Below are 24,838 nucleotides of genomic sequence, written 5' to 3' on the forward strand. Positions count from 1 at the left end.
TTGTCACTTGCAGGCAGCTTTGCTCTAGCGTTGCAAACCGCAGGGTCGTGAACAGCTGCTGAAATGCATCCTGTTGATGTCTTTATGTCAAAAAAAAAGATCTGAATACAAAGCTATGAAAACAATTGGGTTTTTAAGGTTACTGACTTTGGTATATATATATATATATATATATATATATATATATATATATATAATATATATATATATATATATATATATATATATATATATATATATATATATATGTAATGCATTGAGATGCTAAGTGGGAAGGCTAAGTTTATTAGAGAGACCTTTGGCGTGCTCGCCATCCGATCAAAGTATAATTTGGTTTGGCGACATCTGATGTTCAATTTGAGAGTTGAACCCATGAACCCTAGCCACACAAGCCAATTACCATCAATTTATTCCATTGCTTTACGTGGCATGGCAACCTATTTGACAGGTTATAAATTGAATACACACAAAACAATTTTTTTTTCAATTCATTATTCCCCTAGCCAGCCCATCAAGGAAGAACTCAATGTAAATTGGAATTAAAAAAAATTGAATATTTAGAGGTGAATATTCCTATAAATTTGGAGACAATTATATCAGAGAACTACGACCCCTTAATCTCTAAAATTAAATCCGGTTTAACCAGGTGGAATCTGCTTCCTTTTTAGGATTGGGACAGAGGGTGGAAACGATAAAAATGAACGTGTTACAGTGAAGAAAATAAGTATTTGAACACCCTGCTATATTGCAATTTCTCCCACTTAGAAATCATGGAGGGTTCTGAAATTTTCATCATCGGTGCATGTCCACTGTGAGAGAGGTAATCTAAAAAGAAAAATCCAGAAATCACAATGTATGATATTTTAATGATTTATTTGTGTGATACAGCTGCAAATAAGTATTTGAACACCTGAGAAAAATTATGTATCAAAGTACAGTAGCCTTTGTTTGCAATTACAGAGGTCAAACGTTTCCTGTAGTTGTTCACCAGGTTTGCACACACTGCAAGAGGGATTTTGGCCCAGTCCTCCACACAGATCTTCTCTGGGTTAGACAGGTTTCTGGGCTGTCGCTGAGACACACACAGTTTCAGCTCCCTCCAAAGGTTTTCCATTGGGTTTAGGTCTGGAGACTGGCTAGGCCATGCCAGAACCTTGATATGCATCTTACAGAGCCACTCCTTGGTTTTCCTGGCTGTGTGCTTTGGGTCATTGACATGTTGAAAGACCCAGCCACGACCCGTCTTCAATGCTCTGACTGAGGGAAAGGGTTGTTCCCCAAAATCTCACAATAAATGGCCGTGGTCATCCTCTCCTTAATACAGTGCAGTCGTCCTGTCCCATGTGCAGAAAAACACCCGCAAAGCATGATGCTACCACCCCCATGCTTCACAGTAGGGGTGGTGTTCTTGGGATGAAACTTATCATTCATCTTCCTCCAAACACAGTTTGTAAAATTATGACCAAAAAGTTCAATTTTGGTCTCATCTAACTACAAACCTTTCTCCCATGACTCCTCTGTATCATCTAAATGGACATTGGCAAACTTAAGATGGGCCTTCACGTGTGCTGGTTTAAGCAAGGGAACCTTCTATGCCATGTATGATTTCAAACCATGACGTCTTGGTGTATTACCAAAGGTCACCTGGGAAATGGTGGTCCCAGCTCTAATCAGGTCATCGACCAAGTTATGTAGTGTAGTCCTAGGCTGATTCCTCACCTTTCTAAGGATCAGTGAGACCGCACGAGGTGATATCTTGCATGCGGCTCCACTCCGATTGATGTTTAGCTTCTTCCATTTACTAATGATTGCTCTAACAGTGGACCTTTTCTCACCAAGCTGCTTGGCAATTTCTCTGTAGCCCTTTCCAGATGTGTGGAGTTGAACAAATTTGTCTCTGATGTCTTTGGACAGCTCTTTGGTCTTGGCCATGTTACAAGTTTCAGTCTTACTGATTGTATGGGGTGGACAGGTGTCTTTATGCAGCTAACGACCTCACAGCAAACACATCTAAAGTTTATAGAATATTACAGGAGTTATACGGTGATGATTCCATATATATAAAAGAGAAATGTGAAAAGGAAAGTAATGTTAAACTGCAATTGGAAACTTGGAAAAAGATCATCTCAAACCAGTGGAAAAGTACTTCTGCTCTATCCTGGAGAGAATTTGGGTGAAAATTTTGTCAGATTTTTTTAAAGTCCCAGCTCAGAGGATCGAGCTTGATGCAAGTACCTCTTGCTGGAGAGATTGTGGAGAGAATAAGGTGACACATTTTAATGTGTCCTGGGACTGTCCATTGTAAAATAGTGGAAAGACAAACAAAATATGGAGAAAATTCTGAACGTCAGGATTCCTTTAAAAAATTTTGAAGCCTTATGCTTGGGATTAATCCCGGACACAGTCAAGGGTCCAGAAAATGAATATATATATATATATATATATATATATTATATATATATATATATATATATATATATATATATATATACACATACAGTATTTTGTCACGAGCAAGCAAAAAACCCATTACAAGGAAATGGTTGACAAAGAATACTCCCACAGTTGAGTGGAGGATTAAAGTGGTTCAAGATATCTTTAAAATGGAGAAGTTAACTTTCATCTTGAAGCAAGAACAAGACAGGTTTGAGAGACATTGGGGAACTGGACAAAATATGGCATTACATCAAAAGTTCTTACTCCATAATGTGAAATCAAGTTTATCTTAATTTTGTTCATTGGTTCCCACCACTTATTCCTTTTGTTGTTGTCATTATTATTATTATTATTATTATGTGTTGTGCAGTGTATTTTTATTTTTTTATTAATATATAATATATATATAAATCGCATGAATAAATATATATAATATATAATAAATATTGCATCTTGTCTTGTTGTCACAACAGGTATCACCCACGGGGTCCGATACCAAGAAAATTCGAAACCTAAAAGTTTTTTTTACTTGAAGTAAATATGTAAATCATTGTACACGGACTTAGTGTGTTTGCTCTAGATGTGTTCTTCAGATGGTGAAAAGCTGTTTTTGTGGTTAATTTGTTATAACTTTTGAAAGTCAGGTCAGAATCTCTCAAAACACTAAGGTTTCAGACTTGGTCTTCGGTTTTTAAAGATAATGAGTCCAGGTATTTACTAACAGCAATTCTCTTTTCTTTATTGTCGAAAACAATCGTCTGTTTTGTTGTGGTTTAGTTGAAGAAAATGTTGGCTCATCCAGTTATTTATCTGCTTAAGACGGTGGCACAACACCTCAATTGAACTATAGTCAACTGGAGACACTGCTCAATATAACTGTGTCATCTGTGTAATTATGATGGTCAAGATTAAAGTTTTGAAAAACTTGACCCAAGGGTAGCATATACAGGCTGAGCAGGAGGGGTCCAAGAACTGACCCTCGAGTGATCCCATTTGTTGAGCTTGGGCACTTCCAAGTGTTACAAAGTAACGCCTTTACTCCAGGTAGGACCTAAACCATTTAAGGATCAGAAAACAATACATTTTATGAGTTTGAACATGAAACATATTATGTGGTATTCAATTAAATGGCGACTGACACCTAAAAGATCAAATTTAGTATATTTTTAACCCAAAATAATCATCCGGAATGGACCCATCCGTTTTTTTCACAGCAAGTCAGAATGTTGCTGTGTATCGGTTTTTCATCTCCCGCCAGCGCAAGTCTCTCTAGGATTTTCTATTGAGGCAGAACCAGGAAGTTTTTTGCAGTAGCGGGGTCGAGTGTTTATATTGGTTAATACCTATTGCACCGGTGAGAAATTACCTTTTTTCAGTGTTTTAGCCAAAATGCCGGCTTGTTGTATTGCTGGATTTTGCTCAAACACTTGGAAGGATGGATTTACGCTTCACACTTTTCCAAAACACCCAGTTTGTCGTGAAAAATGGATTGCACAGGTGCAAAGGACGAGAGCTTTGTGGGTTCTAAATGACAGGTAGGTGTGTATAGGGCTATTAAAAAAATAATAGTTGGGGGGGGGCTAATTTGTCTCACAGTTTATAGTTACGTGATGATTTAGAATAAATCCCCTTGGTCAAACTGGAAACATATAACAAAGCACTTGTATTGCGTTTAAGACAATTTAATCACGCACAATACAATACAACACAAAACAATAACAAAATATAAGTACAAAGACAGTTTAGTAGCTTTTAACACAAGCTAACTAGCCAAACGACGTAAAGTCACCAAACTCAAACAACTTGTCTAAAAGCAGCAATAATCAAAAACTCCATCCGCGTCCAACGACGTAATCCTTCTCTCAGAACGTAACAAAATTATCTGCATCATAATAACTTCATGAAGTACGGTAAGTCACGGGTGCTAAATATGTCGATGTGCGCGGCCCAGCGTTGTTCATGTTGGCTGGTGGCCGGTGTTGTTTTTGTTGTTGTTTATTGTTGGCCGGCGGCCGGCGTTGTTGTTGTTGGCCGGCGGCCGGCGTTGTTGTTGTTGGCCGGCGGCCGGCATTGTTGTTGTTTGTCGCTGGCTGGGGTTGTTGTTGGATGCCGGTAGGCGGCGTTAGCCCCAACGCGGAGGTGGATCGGGCAGGGATCTGGTCTGGCCGTATGCGGAGAGGAGAAAGGACCTCCCCCCCACCAGCCACCAGTGTCTGGGCACCCCTAGAGTAGTTACTTCGCCAGGCATGGGTCCTCCTGACTACTCTACATACACAAGACTTGTAAAAGAGTTAGGAAATCAAACAATTATAGACCTGTCATTTTGAATATTTCATCGGGTTCCTCGTCTGTTTTTCGGGTAGTCTGTTGTTTGTTAGAAGTGATCTGCACATCATCTAAATATGGCTTGAAACAATAGGGTGATATTGCCCCGGTCACTTCACTCGATTCTAAGATGTTCTCTTCTTCAAAATGAGCTTCAGTCTTGGAAGGGGCGTAGGAAAAATCCAAAAATCTCTGTTCTTCATCTCCCATAGCAGGTGGCACAGCTTGTTTTCAATGGCGACATTCCCAGTGTGACATCTGCAAATGATGTTGCAGGCAATATGGCCACCACTGGGATGTTGAGTGAGACTTGAGCAACTTTGCGCATTGATATGGTCTTCGCTCATTTTTTTTTCTTATAGCCATTGAAATGAAAAATATTATATGTAGTTTTCATAAGATCTATTTTAAAATATATATATTTGGCTGTCAGTGGCACTTTACGTATAGGTTGGTTGAACTTGATTTGAAAATCATTGTATTCAATTATGCTTAACACAATGACCCAGCTTCATTGGAATTTGGAATGTATTATTAAGGGCCAAACAGTATGTCATTCTACTAATTCGATGGTTCTTAATGTGGTTTGAGATACCAAACCTCACCAATTTTAAATGCACATTCAAATAAAACTCATTTATTTATTTATTTATTTAATTCAGGACATAGGTATCTCAGATACAGGAAGCAGAACTCGAGGTAGCAGAAATGAAGATGCTGAGGTTTTCGCTTGGCGTGAACAGGTTAGATAGGATTAGAAATGAGCTCATTAGAGGAACAGCCAAAGTTGGATGTTTTGGAGTCAAGGTTAGAGAGAGCAGACTTAAATGGTTTGGACATGTTCAAAGGCGAGAGAGTGAATATATTGGTAGAAGGGTTCTGAGGATGGAGCTGCCAGGAAAAAGAACAAGAGGAAGACCAAAGAAAAGGTTGATGGATGGCGACCCCTAACGGGACAAGCCAAAAGGAAAAGAAGAAGAAGGAAGGTATCTCAGATACGCCATCTTTAGTGCATAGTGTTTCACCAATTGTGTGTTGCCTTACTTTGCGATCAGGTGACCAACTTCGTACGATGCTGTGGAGATCTGTTTGTTAATGGGTACATATCCAAGAGCAGCTAGAGTGACCTTTTTATTGAATCAGTCTCTCTTCAGGTTGAATTCAGCACCTGTGTTGTTCTTGTATTCCCTATCGCCATGCAGCTTCAAGCAGTGTTTTGAGGGTGCAAGTTGCTCAACTTGACATTGCAAATCAGAATCAGGTTTATTGTCCAAGTGTATATAAAAACACACTGGGAGTTTTTCTACAGCAGTCGGTGCTCCTGTGGTATGACATTCAGAACAAATAACAAAGCAACAAGGACAAAGAACAAGAGACATTTCTGTTTATAGGAACTATTCCTTATAAGAGTCGCAGAAGTGCAAGATGTAAAGTCTTCTTCATTTAGAACTGGTAGGAGATAAGAGTGTCGCACATTGTATTAACCTTGTACAGAGTGCTTTCATCTGTTTGCGGTTCCTGTTATAGACCAGTCCTATGACAATTGTCCAAAGGGAGCAGTTTAAAGTGATGACTCGTGCGATAGTCTACAGACTATATTACTAAGACGAATAATAATCGACAGTTGACACAAGACAGTTGGACAGCATCAGGGGCATCTGTGGTGAAGGATGCCTCCCGAAGTCCCCAATCATCTCTACATTCTTTGGAATGTTGAACGCCAGGTTGTTGTTGATCACACCTAAGCTCCAGTCTCGCCACTTCCTGTCGATATCCAGACTTTAGGAGTTTTACAGTCAGATGCCACATGGTTCAGTCGTTTGTGTAGAGCAAGAAGAGCAGAGGAGAACACATCCTTGGGATGCCCCAGTGCGTGTGGATGAGGTGATGTCCCCCAGCCTCATCTGCTGTGTCCTGTCTGTCAGGAAGTCGTAGATCCACTGGGAGATGATGGCAGGCGAGACGCTGAGCTGGACTTGGAATCATGAACAGATAGGACGCTGACTCCCACCATGTTCCGTTATACATGTGAATCTATATTGTACCACTTTTTTTTTTTTTGGTTGACAGTATGGAATAATATATCAATATCGATTAATATATGAAGAAAGAAATCACACAACATGCTATCAGAACAGTCACATATTGACTACTAAGCGTACTAAATTCCTCGCAGTACTGATTGGCTAAGCAATATACCGTGATAAACTGCAGCCAATGATGGCCAAGCGGAGTGTCATCACGAATTGACAGGATGAGTCAGGTGTGTCTTAACCTCCACTGCAGAAGCTCCGCCAAACCCCAAAGGCCGACTCACCGAACCCCTAGATTTTGATTGAACCCAGATTAAGAACCACTGCATCAAATTAAATACATCCATTCCATCCAATCCATTATCTTCATCGCCTATCCTTATTAGGGCTGTGGAGGTGCTGTAGCCTTTCCCACATGACTCTGGGCAAGACCCTGAATGACAACAACTAGTTGCAGGGCACTTATAAAAAAAAACTATGCACATTCAGATTCATACCCACAGGCAAGTTAAATACAATCCATCCATCCATTTTCTGAGCTGTTTATCCTAACAAAGGTTGGGGGAGTGCTGTAGTCTATCCTAGCTGACTTCACGTAGGAGGCGTACACCCCGAACCAGTTGCCAGCCAATCACTGGGCACATGGAGACAAACAGTCGCACTCACAATCACACTTGGTGACAATTTAGTCTCCAATGAATGCATGTTTTGGGGATGTGGGAGGAAACCGTTATCCAACCAGCCATGGGGAGAACATCCATACTCCACACAGGCGGCACCCCCCCAACCCCAGTCTTCAGAACTGTGAGGCCAACGTTTCAACCAGTTGCGCCACTTTGCTGCCAAGTTAAATATTAATTGTACCGAAATAAATATTTGAAAACAAACTTTTTGAAGAAATTATATGCAAATGTAATTGTTATTTAAAGTTAAATACAATTGAACTGTAGTGGCTATAAAAAAAAAAAGCTCCTGTAACAATTTGAACATGGAATCCAATGATTAATTCACATCCCACTAGAAGGTTGCCCACGTACGACTAGTGGGACTCGTATCATACATTGTTGCATCACTGGTCTGTGGCATTATTTTGATTCATTTCTCTCCCACAACTCTAAATGTTTTTTTTTGGGGGGGTCTTTTGCTTGCTTTTCTCTTAAAACTCTGGGCCGTTTGAGAAGTAGGAGCCATGACGAAAACTCTACCTGGCATTATAGTACAGTGCCCTGAGCCGTGACTCATTTGCATCAAACAGATATGGTCACCCCACTCAGTTGATTTTGAAGTGAGTGTTAAGACTGGATGTTAAGTCTGCATTAATTCTTTTCCCACTTGTGTAGTTTGAGTGAAGAATGTCAGAGAGATTTCATCAAGACGCTTAAGAAATTTTAGAAATTGTGGAAAAAAGTATGTCAAATCTAATGTCGCTTGTGGGATGTGAGAGCTCTATATAGCCCTGCATCCATTTTCTGTACCACTTATCGTTATTTGGGTGGCCAGCAGATTCCACAGAACATAAAGACAAACCATTAGATATAATTTCTCCCAACATTTGCTGATGCAGACTTTGCACTGGACACTGTTAACCAATGAGTAATTTGAAAAATAGTGTTACACATCCCATCAATTTCATCATAGTTTAAAAATTAATGGATGTGAATTTGTACATCTCCAGGTACCACAGGAATTGTGGATAGACTCCAGGAAGGTGTGCCAGAGACAATTGAATCTCTTCAGAGGGCGGGTATCAAAGTATGGGTCCTCACGGGAGACAAACAGGAGACAGCTGTCAACATTGCATACGCTTGTAAACTCATCGGTCCTAATGACCAAATTCTCACTGTCAACTGTGAAACCAAGGTCTGGAGCTGCATGATGGAACTTACCTTCATGAGGAGTTTTTTTTTTTGCAAAGCCTTTTTTAACACAAATCCCAATAATTTTTGTCCTAATTTTATTTTTTCCTTTTAGGATGACTGTGCTGCATTACTTGAGGACCTCAAATTAGAAGTCCAGCACAGTGCAGGGCAAATGAGTAAAAAGACCACTTCAGAGGATAGTGGAGAATTGTCTTCAAACAGCAATGTCGGGTTCATTTTGGTCATAGATGGCCGGACACTTGACTATGCACTGAAGGACCTCTCGGGCTGTTTTCTAGAGCTGAGCCATTCCTGCAAAGCTGTCATTTGTTGTCGCTCCACTCCGCTGCAAAAGAGCCAAGTGGTGCAGCTAATCCGGGACAAACTCAAAGTCATGACCTTGGCAGTGGGTAAGCACACAAACTTTGTGTGTCATTACTTTTGTTGCGCACTCATAGAACAATCAAAACCCTATTGTTCTCAAAGGCTCCAATAGTGCATGGTTCATCATCAATCATACTAAAATGGTTTTGTCATTGTAGGTGATGGAGCCAATGACGTGAGTATGATCCAGGTATCTGATGTTGGCATTGGGATATCTGGTCAGGAAGGCATCCAGGTAATTAGGACTACTAGAAACAGTGAAGAAAATAAGTATTTGAACACCCTGCTATATTGCAAGTTCTCCCACTGAGGAATCATGGAGGGGTCTGAAATTTTCATTCTCGGTCCATGTCCACTGTGAGAGAGATAATCTCAAAAGAAAAATCCAGAAATCACAATGTATGTTTTTTTTAACAATTTGTGTGATACAGCTGCAAATAACTATTTGAACACCTGAGAAAACCAATGTTAATATTTGGTACAGTAGCCTTTGTTTGCAATTACAGAGGTCAGATGTTTCCTGTAGTTGTTCACCAGGTTTGCACACACTGCAGGAGGGATTTTGGCCCACTCCTTAACACAGATCTTCTCTTGATCAGACAGGTTTCTGGGCTGTCGCTGAGAAACACGGAGCTTCAGCTCCGTCCAAATATTTTATATTGGGTTAAGGTCTGGAGACTGGCCAGGCCACGCCAGAACCTTGATATGCTTCTTACAGAGCAACTCCTTGGTTTTGCTGGCTCTGTGCTTTGGGTCATTGTCATGTTGAAAGACCCAGCCACAATCCATCTTCAATGCTCTGACTGTGGGAAAGAGGTTGTTCCCCAAAATCTCACAATACGTGGCCGCGGTCATCCTCTCCTTAATACAGTGCAGTCATCCTGTCCCATATGCAGAAAAACACCCCCAAAGCATGATGCTACCACCTCCATGTTTCACAGTAGGGATGGTGTTCTTGGGATGGACCTCATCATTCGTGTTCCTCCAAACACGGTTAGTGGAATTATAACCAAAAAGTTCAATTTTGATCTCATCTGACCACAAACCTTTATCCCATGACTCCTCTGTATCATCCAAATGGTCATTGGCAAACTTAAGACATGTGCTGGTTTAAGCAGGGGAACCTTCCGTTCCATCCATGATTTCAAACCATGACGTCTTAGTGTATTAAAAACAGTCACCTTGGAAACGGTGGTCCTCACTCCTTTCAGGTCATTGACCAAGTCTTGTCGTGTAGTCCTGGACTGATTCCTCACCTTTCTAAGGATCATTAAGACCCCACGAGGTGATACCTTGCATGGGCTCCACTCCGATTGAGAATGACAGCTTCTTCCATTTTCTAATGATTGCTCCAACACTGGCCCTTTTTTTCACCAAGCTGCTTGCCAATTTCTCCATAGACCTTTCCAGCCATGTGGAGTTGTACACTTTTGTCCCTGGTGTCTTTTAACAGCTCATTGTTCTTGGCCATGTTACAAGTTTGAGTCTTACTGATGTTAAGGCGTGGACAGGTGTCTTTATGCAGCTAATGACCTCACACAGGAACGTCTGATTCAGGATAGAAAATGGAGTGGAGGTGGACTTTTAAGGGCTAACTAACAGGTCTTTGAAGGACAGAATTCTAGCTGATAGACAGGTCTTGAAATAATTACTTGCAGCTGTATCACACAAATCATTGAAAAAAAAAATACATTGTCATTTTTTTATTTTTTTTTTTTTTTATTCTTTTTTTTATTTTTTTTTTTTTTTAGATTATTTCTCTCACAGTGGACATGCACCTAATGCAGCCCTATGGGGGCACAAACCAGTGCAATCTGTAGGCCGGTCCCAAGCCCGGATAAATGCAGAGGGTTGCGTCAGGAAGGGCATCCGGCGTAAAAACTGTGCCAAACAAATATGAGCGTTCATCTAAAGAATCCCATACCGGATCGGTCGTGGCCCGGGTTAACAACGCCCGCCCCCGGCACTGCTAACCTGCAGGGCGTCGGTGGAAATTCAGCTACTGTGGGTCGAAGACAAAGAAGAGGAGGAAACCGGATCCAGCGTCAGAAGAAAAAGAGGAATGCACAGAGCCTACAACTGAGTGTAGGGACTTTGACTGTTGGGACTATGACAGGAAAAGCTCAGGAGTTGGTTGACATGATGATTAGGAGAAAGGTTGATATTCTGTGCATCCAAGAGAGCAGGTGGAAAGGTAGTAAGGCGAGAAGTTTGGGAGCAGGGTTTAAATTATTCTACCACGGAGTAGATGGGAAGAGAAATGGAGTAGGGGTTATTTTAAAGGAAGAGCTGGCTAAGAATGTCTTGGAGGTGAAAAGAGTATCAGATCGAGTGATGAGACTAAAATTTGAAATTGAGGGTGTTATGTATAATGTGGTTAGCGGCTATGCACCACAGGTAGGATGTGACCTAGAGTTGAAAGAGAAAATCTGGAAGGAACTAGATGAAGTAGTTCTGAGCATCCCAGACAGCGAGAGAGTTGTGATTGGTGCAGATTGTAATGGACATATTGGTAAAGGAAACAGGGGCGATGAAGAAGTGATGGGTAAGTACGGCATCCAGGAAAGGAACTTTGAAGGGCAGATGGTGGTGGACTTTGCAAAAAGGATGGAGATGGCTGTAGTGAACACTTATTTCCAGAAGAGGGAGGAACATATAGTGACCTACAAGATCGGAGGTAGAACCACGCAGGTAGATTATATTTTGTGCAGACGGTGTAATCTGAAGGAGGTTACTGACTGTAAAGTAGTGGTAGGGGAGAGTGTAGCTCGAGAGCATAGGATGGTAGTATGTAGGATGATTCTGGTGGTGGGTAGGAAGATTAAGAAGACAAAGGTAGAGCAGAGAACCATGTGGTGGAAGCTGAGAAAGGAAGAATGTTGTGCGGCCTTCCGGAAAGAGGTGAGACAGGCTCTCGATGGACAACCGAAGCTCCCGGAAGACTGGACGACGACAGCCAAGGTGATCAGAGAGACAGGCAGGAGAGTACTTGGTGTGTCATCTGGTAGGAAAGGGGAGAAGGAGACTTGGTGGTGGAACCCCAAAATACAGGAAGTCATACAAAGAAAGAGGTTGTCGAAAAAGTGGGACACTGAAAGGACTGAGGAGAGGTGAAAGGAATACATTGAGATGCAATTTAGGGAAAAGGTAGAGGTGGCGAAGGCTAAACACGAGACATATGATGACATGTACACTAGGTTGGACACGAAAGAAGGAGAAAAGGATCTCTACAGGTTGGCAAGACAGAGGGATAGAGATGGGAAGGATGTGGAGAAGGTTAGGGTGATTAAGGATAGAGATGGAAATGTGTTGACTGGTGCCGGTAGTGTGCTAAATAGATGGAAAGAATACTTTGAGAAGTTGATGAATGAAGAAAATGAGAGAGAAGGAAGAGTTGAAGAGGCAAGAGTGAAGGACCAGGAAGTGGAAATGATTACTAAGGGGGAAGTCAGAAAGGCACAACAAAGGATGAAAAATGGAAAGGCAGTTGGTCCTGATGACATACCGGTAGAGGTATGGAAGCAATTTGGAGAGATGGCTGTGGAGTTTTTGACCAACTTATTCAACAGAATACTAGCGGGCGAAAAGATGCCTGAGGAATGGAGGAAAAGTGTTCTAGTTCCCATTTTTAAGAACAAAGGGGATGTTCAGAGCTGTGGGAACTATAGAGGACTAAAGTTGATGAACCACACAATGAAGTTATGGGAAAGAGTAGTGGAGGCTAGACTCAGGACAGAAGTAAGTATCTGCGAGCAACAGTATGGTTTCATGCCTAGAAAGAGTACCACAGATGCATTATTTGCCTTGAGGATGTTCGTGGAAAAGTACAGAGAAGGTCAGAAGGAGCTACATTGTGTCTTTGTGGATCTAGAGAAAGCCTATGACAGAGTACCAAGAGAGGAACTGTGGTACTGCATGCGTAAGTCTGGTGTGGCAGAGAAGTATGTTAAAATAGTACAGGACATGTATGGTGGCAGCAGAACAATGGTGAGGTGTGCCTTAGGTGTGACAGAGGAATTTAAGGTGGAGGTGGGACTGCATCAGGGATCAGGTCTGAGCCCCTTCCTCTTTGCAGTGGTAATGGATAGGCTGGCAGATGAGGTTAGACTGGAAGCCCCTTGGACCATGATGTTCGCAGATGATATTGTGATATGCAGTGAAAGCAGGGAGCATGCAGAGGAACAATTAGAAAGATGGAGACATGCACTGGAAAGGAGAGGAATGAAGATTAGCCGAAGTAAAACAGAGTATATGTGCGTGAATGAGAAAAGTGGAGGGGGAAGAGTGAGGCTACAGGGAGAAGAGATAGCGAGGGTGGATGACTTCAAATACTTGGGGTCAGCAATCCAGAGCAATGGTGAGTGTGGTAAGGAAGTGAAGAAAGGTCCAAGCAGGTTGGAACTGCTGGCGAAAGGTGTCTGGTGTGTTATGTGACAGAAGAGTGTCTGCTAGGATGAAGGGCAAAGTTTGTAAAACAGTGGTGACTGTGGCACTGAAGAGAGAACAGGAAGCAGAGTTGGAGGTGGCAGAAATGAAGATGTTGAGGTTCTCGCTCGGAGTGACGAGGTTGGATAGGATTAGAAATGAGCTCATTAGAGGGACAGCCAAAGCTGGATGTTTTGGAGACAACATTCGAGAGAGCAGACTTCGATGGTTTGGACATGTTCAGAGGCGAGAGAGTGAGTATATTGGTAGAAGGATGCTGAGGATGGAGCTCCCAGGCAAAAGAGCGAGAGGAAGACCAAAGAGAAGGTCTATGGATGTGGTGAGGGAAGACATGAGGGCAGTTGGGGTTAGAGAGGAAGATGCAGGAGATAGGCTAAGATGGCAAAAGATAACACGCTGTGGCGACCCCTAACGGGACAAGCTGAAAGGAAAAGAAGAAGAAGAGTGGACATGCACCTACGATGAAAATTTCAGACCCCTCAATGATTTCTAAGTCGGAGAACTTGCAATATAGCTGGGTGTTAAAATGCTTGTTTTCTTCACAATAAAAGTGTACAGTGGAACCTAAGATTCTAAACATAATTTGTTTTTGTGAAGTGTTCAAAATCAGAGTTGTTCAACTTCCAAAACATGCTTTTTCCATTGGAAATAATGGCAATGAGTTTCAGCTGTTCCTAACCTCCAAATCGTAAATTCCCATTGTAGTTCCTATTTATGTAAAAACATGTACACCCTGCATTTCAACAATTAAAAATGCATAAACTAAAACCAACTTAAATGTGTATCACTTACCTTTTTGGTAGCGGTCCGGTGGCATCGGAGGGGCTCGAGCAGAAAGGGTAAGGTGTCAAAGTCACCCCTCTACGATCGGACGTCGTAATTCTCCAGTAGCATCTCCATTTCCCCTAGCATCTCTGGCCTTTGCTTTCTAATGCTCGTCACTCAACACTAGCTGCCTTTTGTTACATTTTCATTCTTTAGGATAGTCAAAATAGTCGACTTAGGCATACGATACTTGGGAGCAAGAGCTTAAAAAAACACCTGCAAGGAGTCGGTTGAAATTCAGCGACCGTGGGTAAAAGACAAAGAAGAGGAGGAAAGTGGATTCATCAGCAGAAGTAGAGGAATGCACAGAGCCTACAACTGTCACGACCCAAATGCAGGATTCGGAAGATGCAAGGTAGTTCGGGGAAAAACGTTTATTATTAGAAGGTCTGGGATCGGGCAGGCAGTCCGGTGCAGCAGTGGTAGTTGGGACGTCGGGCGTAGAGAGCAAGTCAGCGGGCAGGCAGGAGTCGGTACACGGGAGAATGAGCAAAGCAGCCAGGAGTATCAAGGGAGTCAGGTTTACAGCGTATGTCGGTACACACGGGTTGACGATCAGGGATACTAGAATGCTGGAACGGGACATGAACCTCAACAATCTGGCCGACAACCAGTCGTCATCGGGGTCCTATATATACACAGGGAATAATCAGCCCGCATGAGGCGCAGGTGTGTGCTTCCCAATTGGCGCGACCGCGCGGGCACCCACACAGCCCGGGCTGGAGCGGCAGGATCATGACACAACTGAGTGTAGGGACAGGAAAAGCTCAGGAGTTGGTTGACATGATGATTAGGAGAAATTGTCCATCCAAGAGTGCAGGTGGAAAGGTAGTAAGGCTAGAAGTTTAGGAGCTGGGTTTAAATTATTTTACCATCGAGTAAACGGGAAGAGAAATGGATAAGGGCTTATTTTAAAGGAAGAGCTGGCTAACAATGTCTTGGAGGTGAAGAGTATCAGATTGAGTGATGATGTTAAATTTGAAATTGAGGGTGCTATGTATAATGTGATTAGCGGCTATGCCCCACAGGTTAGGATGTGACCTAGAGTTGAAAGCGAAATTCTGGAAGGACCGAGATGAAGTAGATCCCTTTGCATCCCAAACACAGAGTTGTTGGTGAAGGAAATAAGGACGATGAAGAAGTGATGGGCAAGTAGAGTATCCAGGAATGGAATTTTAAGGGACAGTTGGTGGTGGAGTTTACAAAAAAGGATAGAAATGTCAGTTGTGAACTCTTTTTTTCCAGAAAAGGCAGGAACATAGGGTGACTTACAAGAGCAGACGAAGTAGCACGCAGGTGGATTACATTTGGTGCAGAGGATGTCACCTGAAGGAAGTTACTGAGTGTAAGGCAGTGCTAGAGGAGAGTGTAGCTGAAAAGCATAGGATGGTGGTGTGTAGGATGACTCTGGTGGTGGGAAGGGTAATTAAGAAGACAAAGGTAGAGCACAGAACCATGTAGTAGAAGCCAAGAAAGGAAGACTATTGTGTGGCCTTTCGGAAAGAGGTGAGACAGGCTATCGATGAACAGGAGGAGCTCCCGGAAGACATGACTTTTACAGCCAAGGTGATCAGAAAGAAAGGCAGGAGAGTACTTGGCGCGTCTTCTGGTAGGAAAGGGGAGAAGGAAACTTGGTGGTGGAACCCAAAAATACAGGAAGTCATACAAAGAAAGAGGTTGTCGAAAAAGTGGGACACTGAAAGGACTGAGGAGAGGTGAAAGGAATACATTGAGATGCAATTTAGGGAAAAGGTAGAGGTGGCGAAGGCTAAACACGAGACATATGATGACATGTACACTAGGTTGGACACAAAAGGAGGAGAAAAGAATCCCTACAGGTTGGCCAGACAGATGGATTGAAATCGGAAGGATGGACAGCAGGTAAATGTGATTACGAATAAAGATGGAAATGTGTTAACTGGTGCCAGTAGTGTAGTAAATAGATGGAAAGAATACTTTGAGAAGTTGATGAATGAAGAAAATAAGGAGAAGGAAGAGTATAAGAGGCAAGTGTGATGGACCAAGAAGTGGCAATGATTAGTAAAGGGGAAGTTAGAAAGGCACTACAAAGGATGAAAAATGAAAAGGCAGTTGGTCCCGATGACATACCTGTGGAGGAATTGAAGCAATTTGGAGAAGTGGTGGTGGAGTTTTTGACCAACTTATTCAACAGAATACCAGTGGTTGAGAAGATGCCTGAAGAATAGAAGAAAAGTGTTCCCAATTTTAAGAACTAAGGCGATTTGTAGAGCTGTGTGAACTATAGAGGAATAAAGTTGATGAGCCACACAATGAAGTTATGGTAAAGAGTTGTATTCAGGACAGAACTAAGTATCTGCAAGCAACAGTGTGGCTTCATTCCTAGAAAGAGTACCAGATACATTATTTGCCTTGAGAATGCTAGTGGAAAAGTCCAGAGAAGGTCCGAAGGTGCTACCTTGTGTCTTTGTGGCTGTAGAGAAAGCCCATGACAGAACACCAAGAGAGGAACTGTGGTCCTGCATGCGTAAGTCTGGTGTGGTGGAGAAATATGTTACAATAGTACAGGACATGTATGATGTCAGCAGAACAATGGTGAGGTGTGCCGTAGGTGTGACAGAAGAATTTAAGTGGAGGTGGGACTGTATTAGGGATCAGCTCTGAGTCCCTTCCTGTTTGCTGTGTTAATGCTTTGGTTGACAGATGATGTTGGACTGGAATTTCCTTTAACAATGATGTTTGCAGATGACATTGTTATTTGCACTGAAAGCTTGGAGCATGTGGGGGAACAGTTATAAAGATTGAGGCATGCACTGGAAAGGAGAGGAATGAAAATCAGCCGAAGTAAAACAATATGTATGTGTGAATGAGAGGGGGCGAGGGGGAAGAGTGAGGCTCCAGGGAGAAGAGAAGGTCTTTCATGGAAGAAGATGACTGGCTGTGGCTGGCCCTTCATGGTCGAAGCTGAAAGGAAAAGAAGATCCTAAATTCATCCATTCATCCATCCATTTTCTTTGCTGCTTATCTTCACACGGGTTGTGGGAGTGGTGGAGCCTATCCCAGCTTTCATGGGGAAGGAGGCAGGGTACACCCTGAACTGCTTGCCAGCCAATCGCAGGGCACATGGAGACAGACAACAGTCGGACCCACAATCGAGGCAATTTCGAGTATCCAATTAATGTTGCATTTTTTGGGGATGTGGGAGGAAACAGGAGTGCCCAGAGAAAACCGATGCAGGCACCGGGAGAACATGCAATTTCATATTCACATATATATATATATATATATATATTGGTAAAAAAAATCTCTTATTCTACATAACATATATTAATATCCTATATTTGGTGTTTGCACTGCAGGCTGTGATGTCCAGTGACTTTGCCATTTCGCGGTTTAAACACCTCAGTAAGCTATTGCTGGTCCATGGCCATTGGTGTTTCTCTCGTCTTGGAAACATGATGTTTTATTTCATTTACAAGAATGTGGTAAGTTTTGTTTTTTCAAACAAACTTTTGCTCGTGTGTGCAAAGTAGTTGGATTTTCTTGTCAAAAGATGACCAATTAGATAAATGTGAATTGGTAGCTCCATGGTCTGTTTTTTACTGCAGTCTTTAAATTGTCAGATGGTAATCTCAGGCACATTTCAGTGAATTTTCCAACACTGGAAGTGTGTAAAATCCATTTAAAAACCAATTAAGAAAAACAACCATGAAAATCCATACATTTAAGTACAATAATTTTGCTTTCTTTTGCAGATGTTTGTAAACCTATTGTTCTGGTATCAGTTCTTCTGTGGTTTCTCTGGGAGTGTCATGACCAACTCCTGGGTTTTGATCTTCTTCAACCTGTTCTTTACCTCTGTTCCTCCTCTCATCTACGGCATCCTGGATAAAGACATACCTGCTGAACAACTGATGCAAATGCCTGAGCTTTATCAGGCTGCGAATGCCTCTGAGGTGCCCACACATGTAAACACATTATTGGTAAACATTGCGTTTTGAGCGTAGTTGGTTCTGTGACTCAGTTTGTAAGCTAAAACATTCCTTATGTTTCTCATTAAAATTTATCGAAATGGCATCCCATCCGGTCCAGAATTTTATTTTATTTTTTTTATATCAGTGTGGTCAAAAGTAAACATTGTGCAATACAGGTACAAGTTTATTGCTCATTCACTAACGATGACAAAGGGGAGGAGGACGATACCTCCTCCTTGAAGAAGAGCCTTGTTCCATATTAACATGTATTAGCGCATTTTTTTAAAACTTTTTTGATAATTAGTTTCACGGAACAATGGCACACCTCCTTCCTTCTTCTTTCATAATGTACCAACTGCTGTTTCCATGTGAATTGGCTGAATGTCCATACAGGCACAACTTCGGTCTTGCTGATGCCTCCATCTACCGCTACACTGATATGATTATATCAACTTTAATTCTTCATTGTATTAACTGAAGAAATACTACAATTCAATCAGGAATATAGAGTAAATCGGGTTTATTTTTCATGAAAATCAAATTATTTTCCCTTTTTTTTAACCACGGCAAATGCAATTGCTACTGATTGGACGATCGAGTTTGTTAGGGCAGAGATCTCCCTCGAACAGATTTCCACCTTATGCTATGGGCCAGACTAGTTTTCATCTTAATATCCGAGCGTTCTGTACTGCCAGTGATCGTCACACAGCGCAAGTCGAAGCACAACATAGATCCACTTGTTCATCCATACCATGACCATTTGCAGACCTAAAATGACTCATAACTCACCGTAAGTTTTCTACGAAAATTTTGCATGTATCCAGAATTGTTTATGAATATCCAAAGATATAAGATTGCTGACTAAAGGTATGTGTCTGAGGAGGGAATGATGTTCATGTGTATGATGTGGCTCTTTCCCGTAACGGAAAAAAGAATATGGCTCTTGATCTCTGACTGAGTAGCCACCCCTGTTCTATTCTATATAAAACTAATACTGATTGGCCCGACATGATGTGACAACAACAACTTGATGCAAAGAACTGGCAGCATGTTGCAGTGGTGTTGTTGGTTACAGTGAAGAAAATAAGTATTTGAACACCTGCTATAAAATTGCAAGTTCTTCCACTTGGAAATCATGGAGGGGTCTGAAATTGTCATCGTAAGTGCATGTCCACTATGAGAGAGATGATCTAAAAAAAATGAAAAATAAATCACAATGTATGATTTTTTTTAAATAATTTATTTGTGTGATTCAGCTGCAAATAATTATTTGAACACCTGTCTATCAGAATAGAATTCTGACCTTCAAAGACGTGTTAGTCCGCCTTTAAAAGTCCACCTCCACTCGATGTTTTATCCTGAATCAGATGCACCTGTGTGAGGGTATTAGCTCCATATATATATATATATATATATATATATATATATATATATTCGCCAACAGTCCCCTTGGAAACAGTGGTCCCAACTCTATTCAGGTCATTGACCAAGTCCTGTCGTGTAGTGCTGGGCTGATTCCTCACCTTTCTCGGGATCATTGAGACCCCACGAGGTGATATCTTGCATGGGACTCCACTCAAAGTGAGATTGACCTTTTCTAATGATTGCTCCAACAGTGGACCTTTTTTCACCAAGGTGCTAGGCAATTTTTCCGGAGCTCTTTCCAGCCGTGTGGAGTTGTACAATTTTGTCTCTGGTGTCTTTGAATAGCTCTTTGATCTTGGCCTCCTTACAAGTTTGAGTCTTACTGATTGTATGGGGTGGACAGGTGTCTTTATGCAGCTAACGACCTCACACAGGTGCATCTGATTCAGGATCATCCCTGCAGTGGAGGTAGACTTTTAAAGGCAGACTAACAGGTCTTTGAGGGTCAGAATTCTAGCTGATAGGTGTTCAAATACTTATTTGCAGCTGTATCACACAATAGTTAAAAAAGTCATAAATTGTGATTTCTGGATTTTTCTTTTTAGATTCTCTCTCACAGTAGACATGCACCTTTGATAAAAAATTTCAGAACCCTACATGATTTCCAAGTGGGAGAACTTGAAACATCTGCTGTATGTGTTCTACCTGATGGAAAGAGCTGGTGGCCCGGATGTGGAGGGTCCAAAAAGATCTTGTCCGTTCTTGTCCTTGTTCGAGTGGCATGCAAGTCCTCAAGGATGGGTAGTGTGGTGCCGACAATCCTTCAGGAGTTCTGATTGTCCATTGCAGTCTGAGTTTATCCTTTTTTATGGCAGCCGCAAATCAGACTGTGATTGAGGTACACATTTCTAATTCAATGACCCCCTGTCTAGAATTGTCTCAGCGGCTCTCAGAAACTGCACGAAGTACATCCTTTACTGGGCTTTTGTGAGGATGAAGTTGATGTTTGTTTCCCACTTCATGTCCTGTGATACTGGAATTCCCAAGAAGTTGAAGGTCTCGACAGTTGACACAAGACAGTTGGACAGCATGAGGGGCAGCTGTGGTAAAGGTGAAGGATGCCTCCTGAAGTCCACAATCATCTCTACGGTCTTTAGAGTGATCAACACCAGGTTGTGCTGGCTACCCAAAGCTCCACTCTCACCACTTCCTGTGGATACACAAACTCGTCGCTGTCTTTGATGAGGGTGATGACTGTGGTGTCATGTGCGAACTTCATGAGTTTTACAGCTGTGGATCCTTGAGGTGCAGGTACATGTGGAGAGGGCAGAGGGGAGAGGACACAACGTTAGTGTGCCCCGGCCACAATGGTGTGTGTGGAGGAGGTGGTTTCTCCCAGCCTCCTCTGCTGTGCTTGCCCATCAGGAAGTTATAGATCCACTGGCAGATGGCAGGTGAGACGCTGAGCTGGAGAAGCTTGGAGATCATTACATATCTACAACAAAGAAGCATTAAAAGTGGATGTTACATATGACAGTCGCACTACACCCTGTGAGGGATGGTTGGCACAATATTGAACACGACAAGGACAGGAGAAGAAGCTTGCAAGACAAGGTTGTGTTTGCTTGTTTAACGTGGGGGTTATGTTCCAAACCATACCCGTAATAAGTGAAATCCGTGTTGTAGAAATAAAATTGTTAATCTTTTACACTTTTTCATTCATTATATATTTTTTTTTATTTAGGAGGATATCTTTTTTCATTTACAAGATGTTTTTTCATTAACAGTGAATGTTTTTTTGTTTACAGATTTTTTTTTTCAATCACAGTACTGTTTTTTTTTTTTTTTTTTTTTCTTTTTTGGTTTACAGCAGGGGTGTCCAAACTTTTTGCAAAGAGGGCCAGATTTGGTAAGGTGAAAATGTGTGGGGGCCGACTATTTAGCCTGACATTCTTTGAACCATTAACATTAAATACAAATTAACTTTTTGGGATTTTTTTTTATTTAATTACAAATGGCATACTTTTACTTTTACATTTTTTTTTACATTTAGGTTTTTACCGAAATCACAAACCACAAAAAATTAAGAAAACTATAAAGGATATCTAAGTTCATGTGAAACATTACATATTATTCACTATTATATGCTCACTGTAGGAAAAGTGCTGAAAACAAAACAATGATCACTGCATATTCAAACTGTGATTTTGACCATCACAAAAAAATTAATTAACTGAGATTTAAGAATTTATTCAACTCAGAGGACTTAACAAAGGTCTTGCCTGCACTAATGTGAAGGGTGATACTGGGATCTTGACTGCAGTATGTAGTCCATGTCTGGCTCAAGAGCAGTGGTTTTGATGCGCAAGACGTCACGCAGGTGAGAGTCACTCAGTCTCGTCCTCATGCGGCTCTTGTTAATGTTCATAACGGAGAATGTCTTCTCGCACATGTATGTGAAGCCAAACAAGCTCAGCATTTTCTTAGCAAATGTCCGAATTGCTTGGAACCTGCCTTCATCCAGCTGGCGGTAGAAGTTGACAAGAGGGAGCTGTTGGTGCCGACTGCGATGCTCGGCGTCACACTGCAGCTCAATGAGCTCCAGTTGCAGGTGGTCTGGAGCGTCATCAGGGTCCACGGAGAAAGGAGAGGAAAAAAGCGTGATCTCCTTTTCAATAGCTGCAAAGTCCCGAAAGCGCTGCTGAAACTCCTCAACCAGAGATGAGATGTCTGCTGCATACTTTGTCATTTGCGCACTGATATTGATCTGTGGGAAACTGGTCACAATTACCTGCAGCGACGGGAAATGTGCGGTATTGGGCTGCGCCTGTGACAGGTGTCTTTGGAAAAGTAGCAGCTTGGTCCGAAAGGCTTTGATGTGTGAATACAGTTGGCTTACCACTGCATTTTGCCCTTGAAGGCTTGTGTTCAGCGCATTCAGATGTCGCGTTATGTCAACTAAAAATCCCAAATCAGCCAGCCAAACAGGATCATTTAATTGTGGCATGGGTTGTCCCTTTTTAGTCAAGAATTGTCCAATTTCCTCCCTGAGAGAGAAGAAGCGCTGCAGCGCAGACCCCCGACTGAGCCACCTTACGTCGGTGTGATACAAAACATCTCCATATTCAGCCTGGATGTCGAGAAGAAACTGTTGAAACTGGCGGTGGCACAGCGCTTTGGAGCGAATATAATTAATAGTCTTTATCACCGGTTTCATAACATTATCATATTTCATATATTTGGCACAGAGAACTTCTTGATGAATAATACAGTGGAGTTTAATAGCGCTGCCTCCTTCTTCGCTGACTTTGTTACAGACAAGGCTTGATAATGGCAGGTGCGCCGTCCGTAATAATCCCGGTGACTTTATTCCACTGTAGTTTCATGTCATCTACGGTGGAACAAACAGAAACAAATAAATCCGTTCCTCTTGTTTGCCCCTTCAGACTCTGGAGGTCCAGAAGCTCTTCACTCACGTTCATGTCATTGTCCACTCCTCTTAAAAAGATCAGTAACTGAGCGGTGTCGGACGCATCCGTGCTTTCATCGCACGCTAACGAGAAAAAGTCAAACTCAGTTCCTTTTGCCTCTAACTGTCTCTTAATATCTAATGAAACGTCTTCAATTCTCCGTACCACAGTATTACGAGCCAGGCAAATATTGGCAAACTCTTGCTTCTTCGCGGGACAAATTTTCTCAACCATTTTCATTACACGGTCTTTAATAAATTCACCCTCAGTGAAAGGTTTGCAGTGCTTTGCAATCAGCGTTGCCACTAGCATGTTTCGTCTGGTAGTGCCTCTTGATGTTGAATTCCTTGAAAACAGCCACAGTCTCTTGGCAAATTAGGCAGACACAGTTGTTTCGTATTTCAGTGAAAAAATACTCAAATTTCCACTTGTCCTGGAAGCGGCGGCCCTCGCGGTCAACTTTCCTTTTTTTGTTTACAGACGCCATGTTAGAAATGGGCTGGGCTGAAACGATCACGCAAGGTCAAGGGTCACGGCGGCCAGAGTGCGGCCACAGGGCTACTGCCATCTTCTGGTGAAATGAAAAATAGCTTTTTGTACACATGTATTTTATACTGTGGTCAACAGTGCTGGCGGGCCGCATATTATTGATTTCATGATAGAGGCCGCGGGCCGGTAAAAATTTGTCCACGGGCCGCAATTGGCCCGGGGGCCGGACTTTGGACATGTCTGGTTTACAGTATGTTTTATGGCTGTTATAGCCCGAACCCCACACTTTATCAACTTTTCCCAGCTGTGTGCTTGTGAGCAAATATTCTTCTGGGTGAGAATATTCTCATAAACACACATGCCAACTTCGATTATGTTTGAGAACTGAAGCCGCGATGAAAGACTGCGGGTTCCGCTGGCAGCCCCAGGTATTTAAGCCAGATGATCGCGCCGCCTGGTACGTTTAAAAGTCTGCAGCCTTTGTCAACATATTCAATGGCTGCATCTATTACAATAGTAAGTACCTAATGCTATACTTAATAGAATGTGAATATACGTGCAGCATATGCTGTATGTTGTCACATTTGTATTGGCATTTTTGGGAAAATAGTTCCACAATTGTAACCTGACGTGAAACAGGAAACGTATTTGTTGCGACTTCATCCAAATTTGACTTATCGGCTTATTGGCGTGAGCAGGATGGCTGCATTCAAACCTCCCCTTTTTGGCCCCGGGAAGTCTGTGGGCATTGAATACTTGGGTACAATAAACCAATAAATGCATATTTGCAACCAGGACCCTTGGTGATATCCCCAGGTGGTCACCTGTGAGGTAGCTAACTGTAAAAGCCCAAATGGCCATAAAATTCCCAAGAAGTAAACCTCAGAGTTCCTTTGAATTAGAAATACTCAGGGAGTTGATTTTCAACCCTTCTCGTTCAGAGATGTCTAACTGCAGCCTTTAAGGAGAAACCTAGCTTGGACTTTTTTTTTCCTCCTCAGGCCTATGCTCCATTTCTCTTCTGGATGACAGTCCTGGATGCCTTTTACCAAAGCCTTGTATGCTTTTTTGTGCCTTATTTTGTAAGTACGCTGCACTCAAGTCACTCTTCCTATTATTTTCACTTAAGGCACACATTAAGATAGTCGGCTTGTTTGGTGCTGATTTGCACAAAATACAGCATGTAAAACGCCAGAAAATCAAATGTCCTATAGGATAATTCTTAGGTTTGATGCGTGCTGAGATTTGTCCTG

The 24,838-nt window shown here is 42.1% G+C and overlaps 2 protein-coding genes across 17 annotated transcripts in view; one reads left to right on the plus strand and one right to left on the minus strand.

Annotated features, from left to right (window-relative positions):
- The window catches only part of atp10d (ATPase phospholipid transporting 10D), a 116,710-nt gene that overhangs the window by 84,490 nt on the left and 7,382 nt on the right, over positions 1-24,838 (plus strand). For 5 of the 14 annotated variants that reach the window (XR_009798483.1, XM_061844174.1, XM_061844180.1 and 2 more), the window contains 6 exons: positions 8,470-8,654; positions 8,766-9,063; positions 9,196-9,272; positions 17,647-17,772; positions 18,043-18,270; positions 24,587-24,667. Coding sequence is in view for 10 of the 14 variants with exons in the window: in XM_061844174.1 (XP_061700158.1) it covers positions 8,470-8,654; positions 8,766-9,063; positions 9,196-9,272; positions 17,647-17,772; positions 18,043-18,270; positions 24,587-24,667 (995 nt within the window). In the remaining 4 variants the exon portion in view is untranslated. Of the gene's footprint in view, positions 1-8,469; positions 8,655-8,765; positions 9,064-9,195; positions 9,273-17,646; positions 17,773-18,042; positions 18,271-23,576; positions 23,660-24,586; positions 24,668-24,838 lie in introns of those variants that run through there. The other 9 variants (XR_009798486.1, XM_061844179.1, XM_061844182.1 and 6 more) reach the window with 5 other exon arrangements.
- On the minus strand, positions 5,566-23,585 carry LOC133513415 (general transcription factor II-I repeat domain-containing protein 2B-like). 3 transcript variants are annotated; one of them, XR_009798489.1, is made up of 3 exons: positions 21,909-23,585; positions 20,332-21,121; positions 5,566-6,736 (listed from the first exon to the last, which is right to left on the minus strand). XR_009798489.1 is itself a non-coding variant. In XM_061844202.1 (2 exons), the coding sequence occupies exon 1, from the start codon at positions 22,859-22,861 to the stop codon at positions 21,914-21,916; it is 948 nt and encodes a 315-aa protein (XP_061700186.1). In that variant the 5' UTR covers positions 22,862-23,585; the 3' UTR covers positions 19,684-21,121; positions 21,909-21,913. The 3 variants fall into 3 exon arrangements, 1 of the variants encoding a protein (XP_061700186.1); XR_009798488.1 differs by lacking the exon at positions 5,566-6,736 and adding an exon at positions 13,203-17,251; XM_061844202.1 differs by lacking the exon at positions 5,566-6,736 and having other exon boundaries at positions 19,684-21,121.

Source organism: Syngnathoides biaculeatus, chromosome 15 (assembly GCF_019802595.1).
Source record: "Syngnathoides biaculeatus isolate LvHL_M chromosome 15, ASM1980259v1, whole genome shotgun sequence".
NCBI lineage: Eukaryota > Metazoa > Chordata > Actinopteri > Syngnathiformes > Syngnathidae > Syngnathoides > Syngnathoides biaculeatus.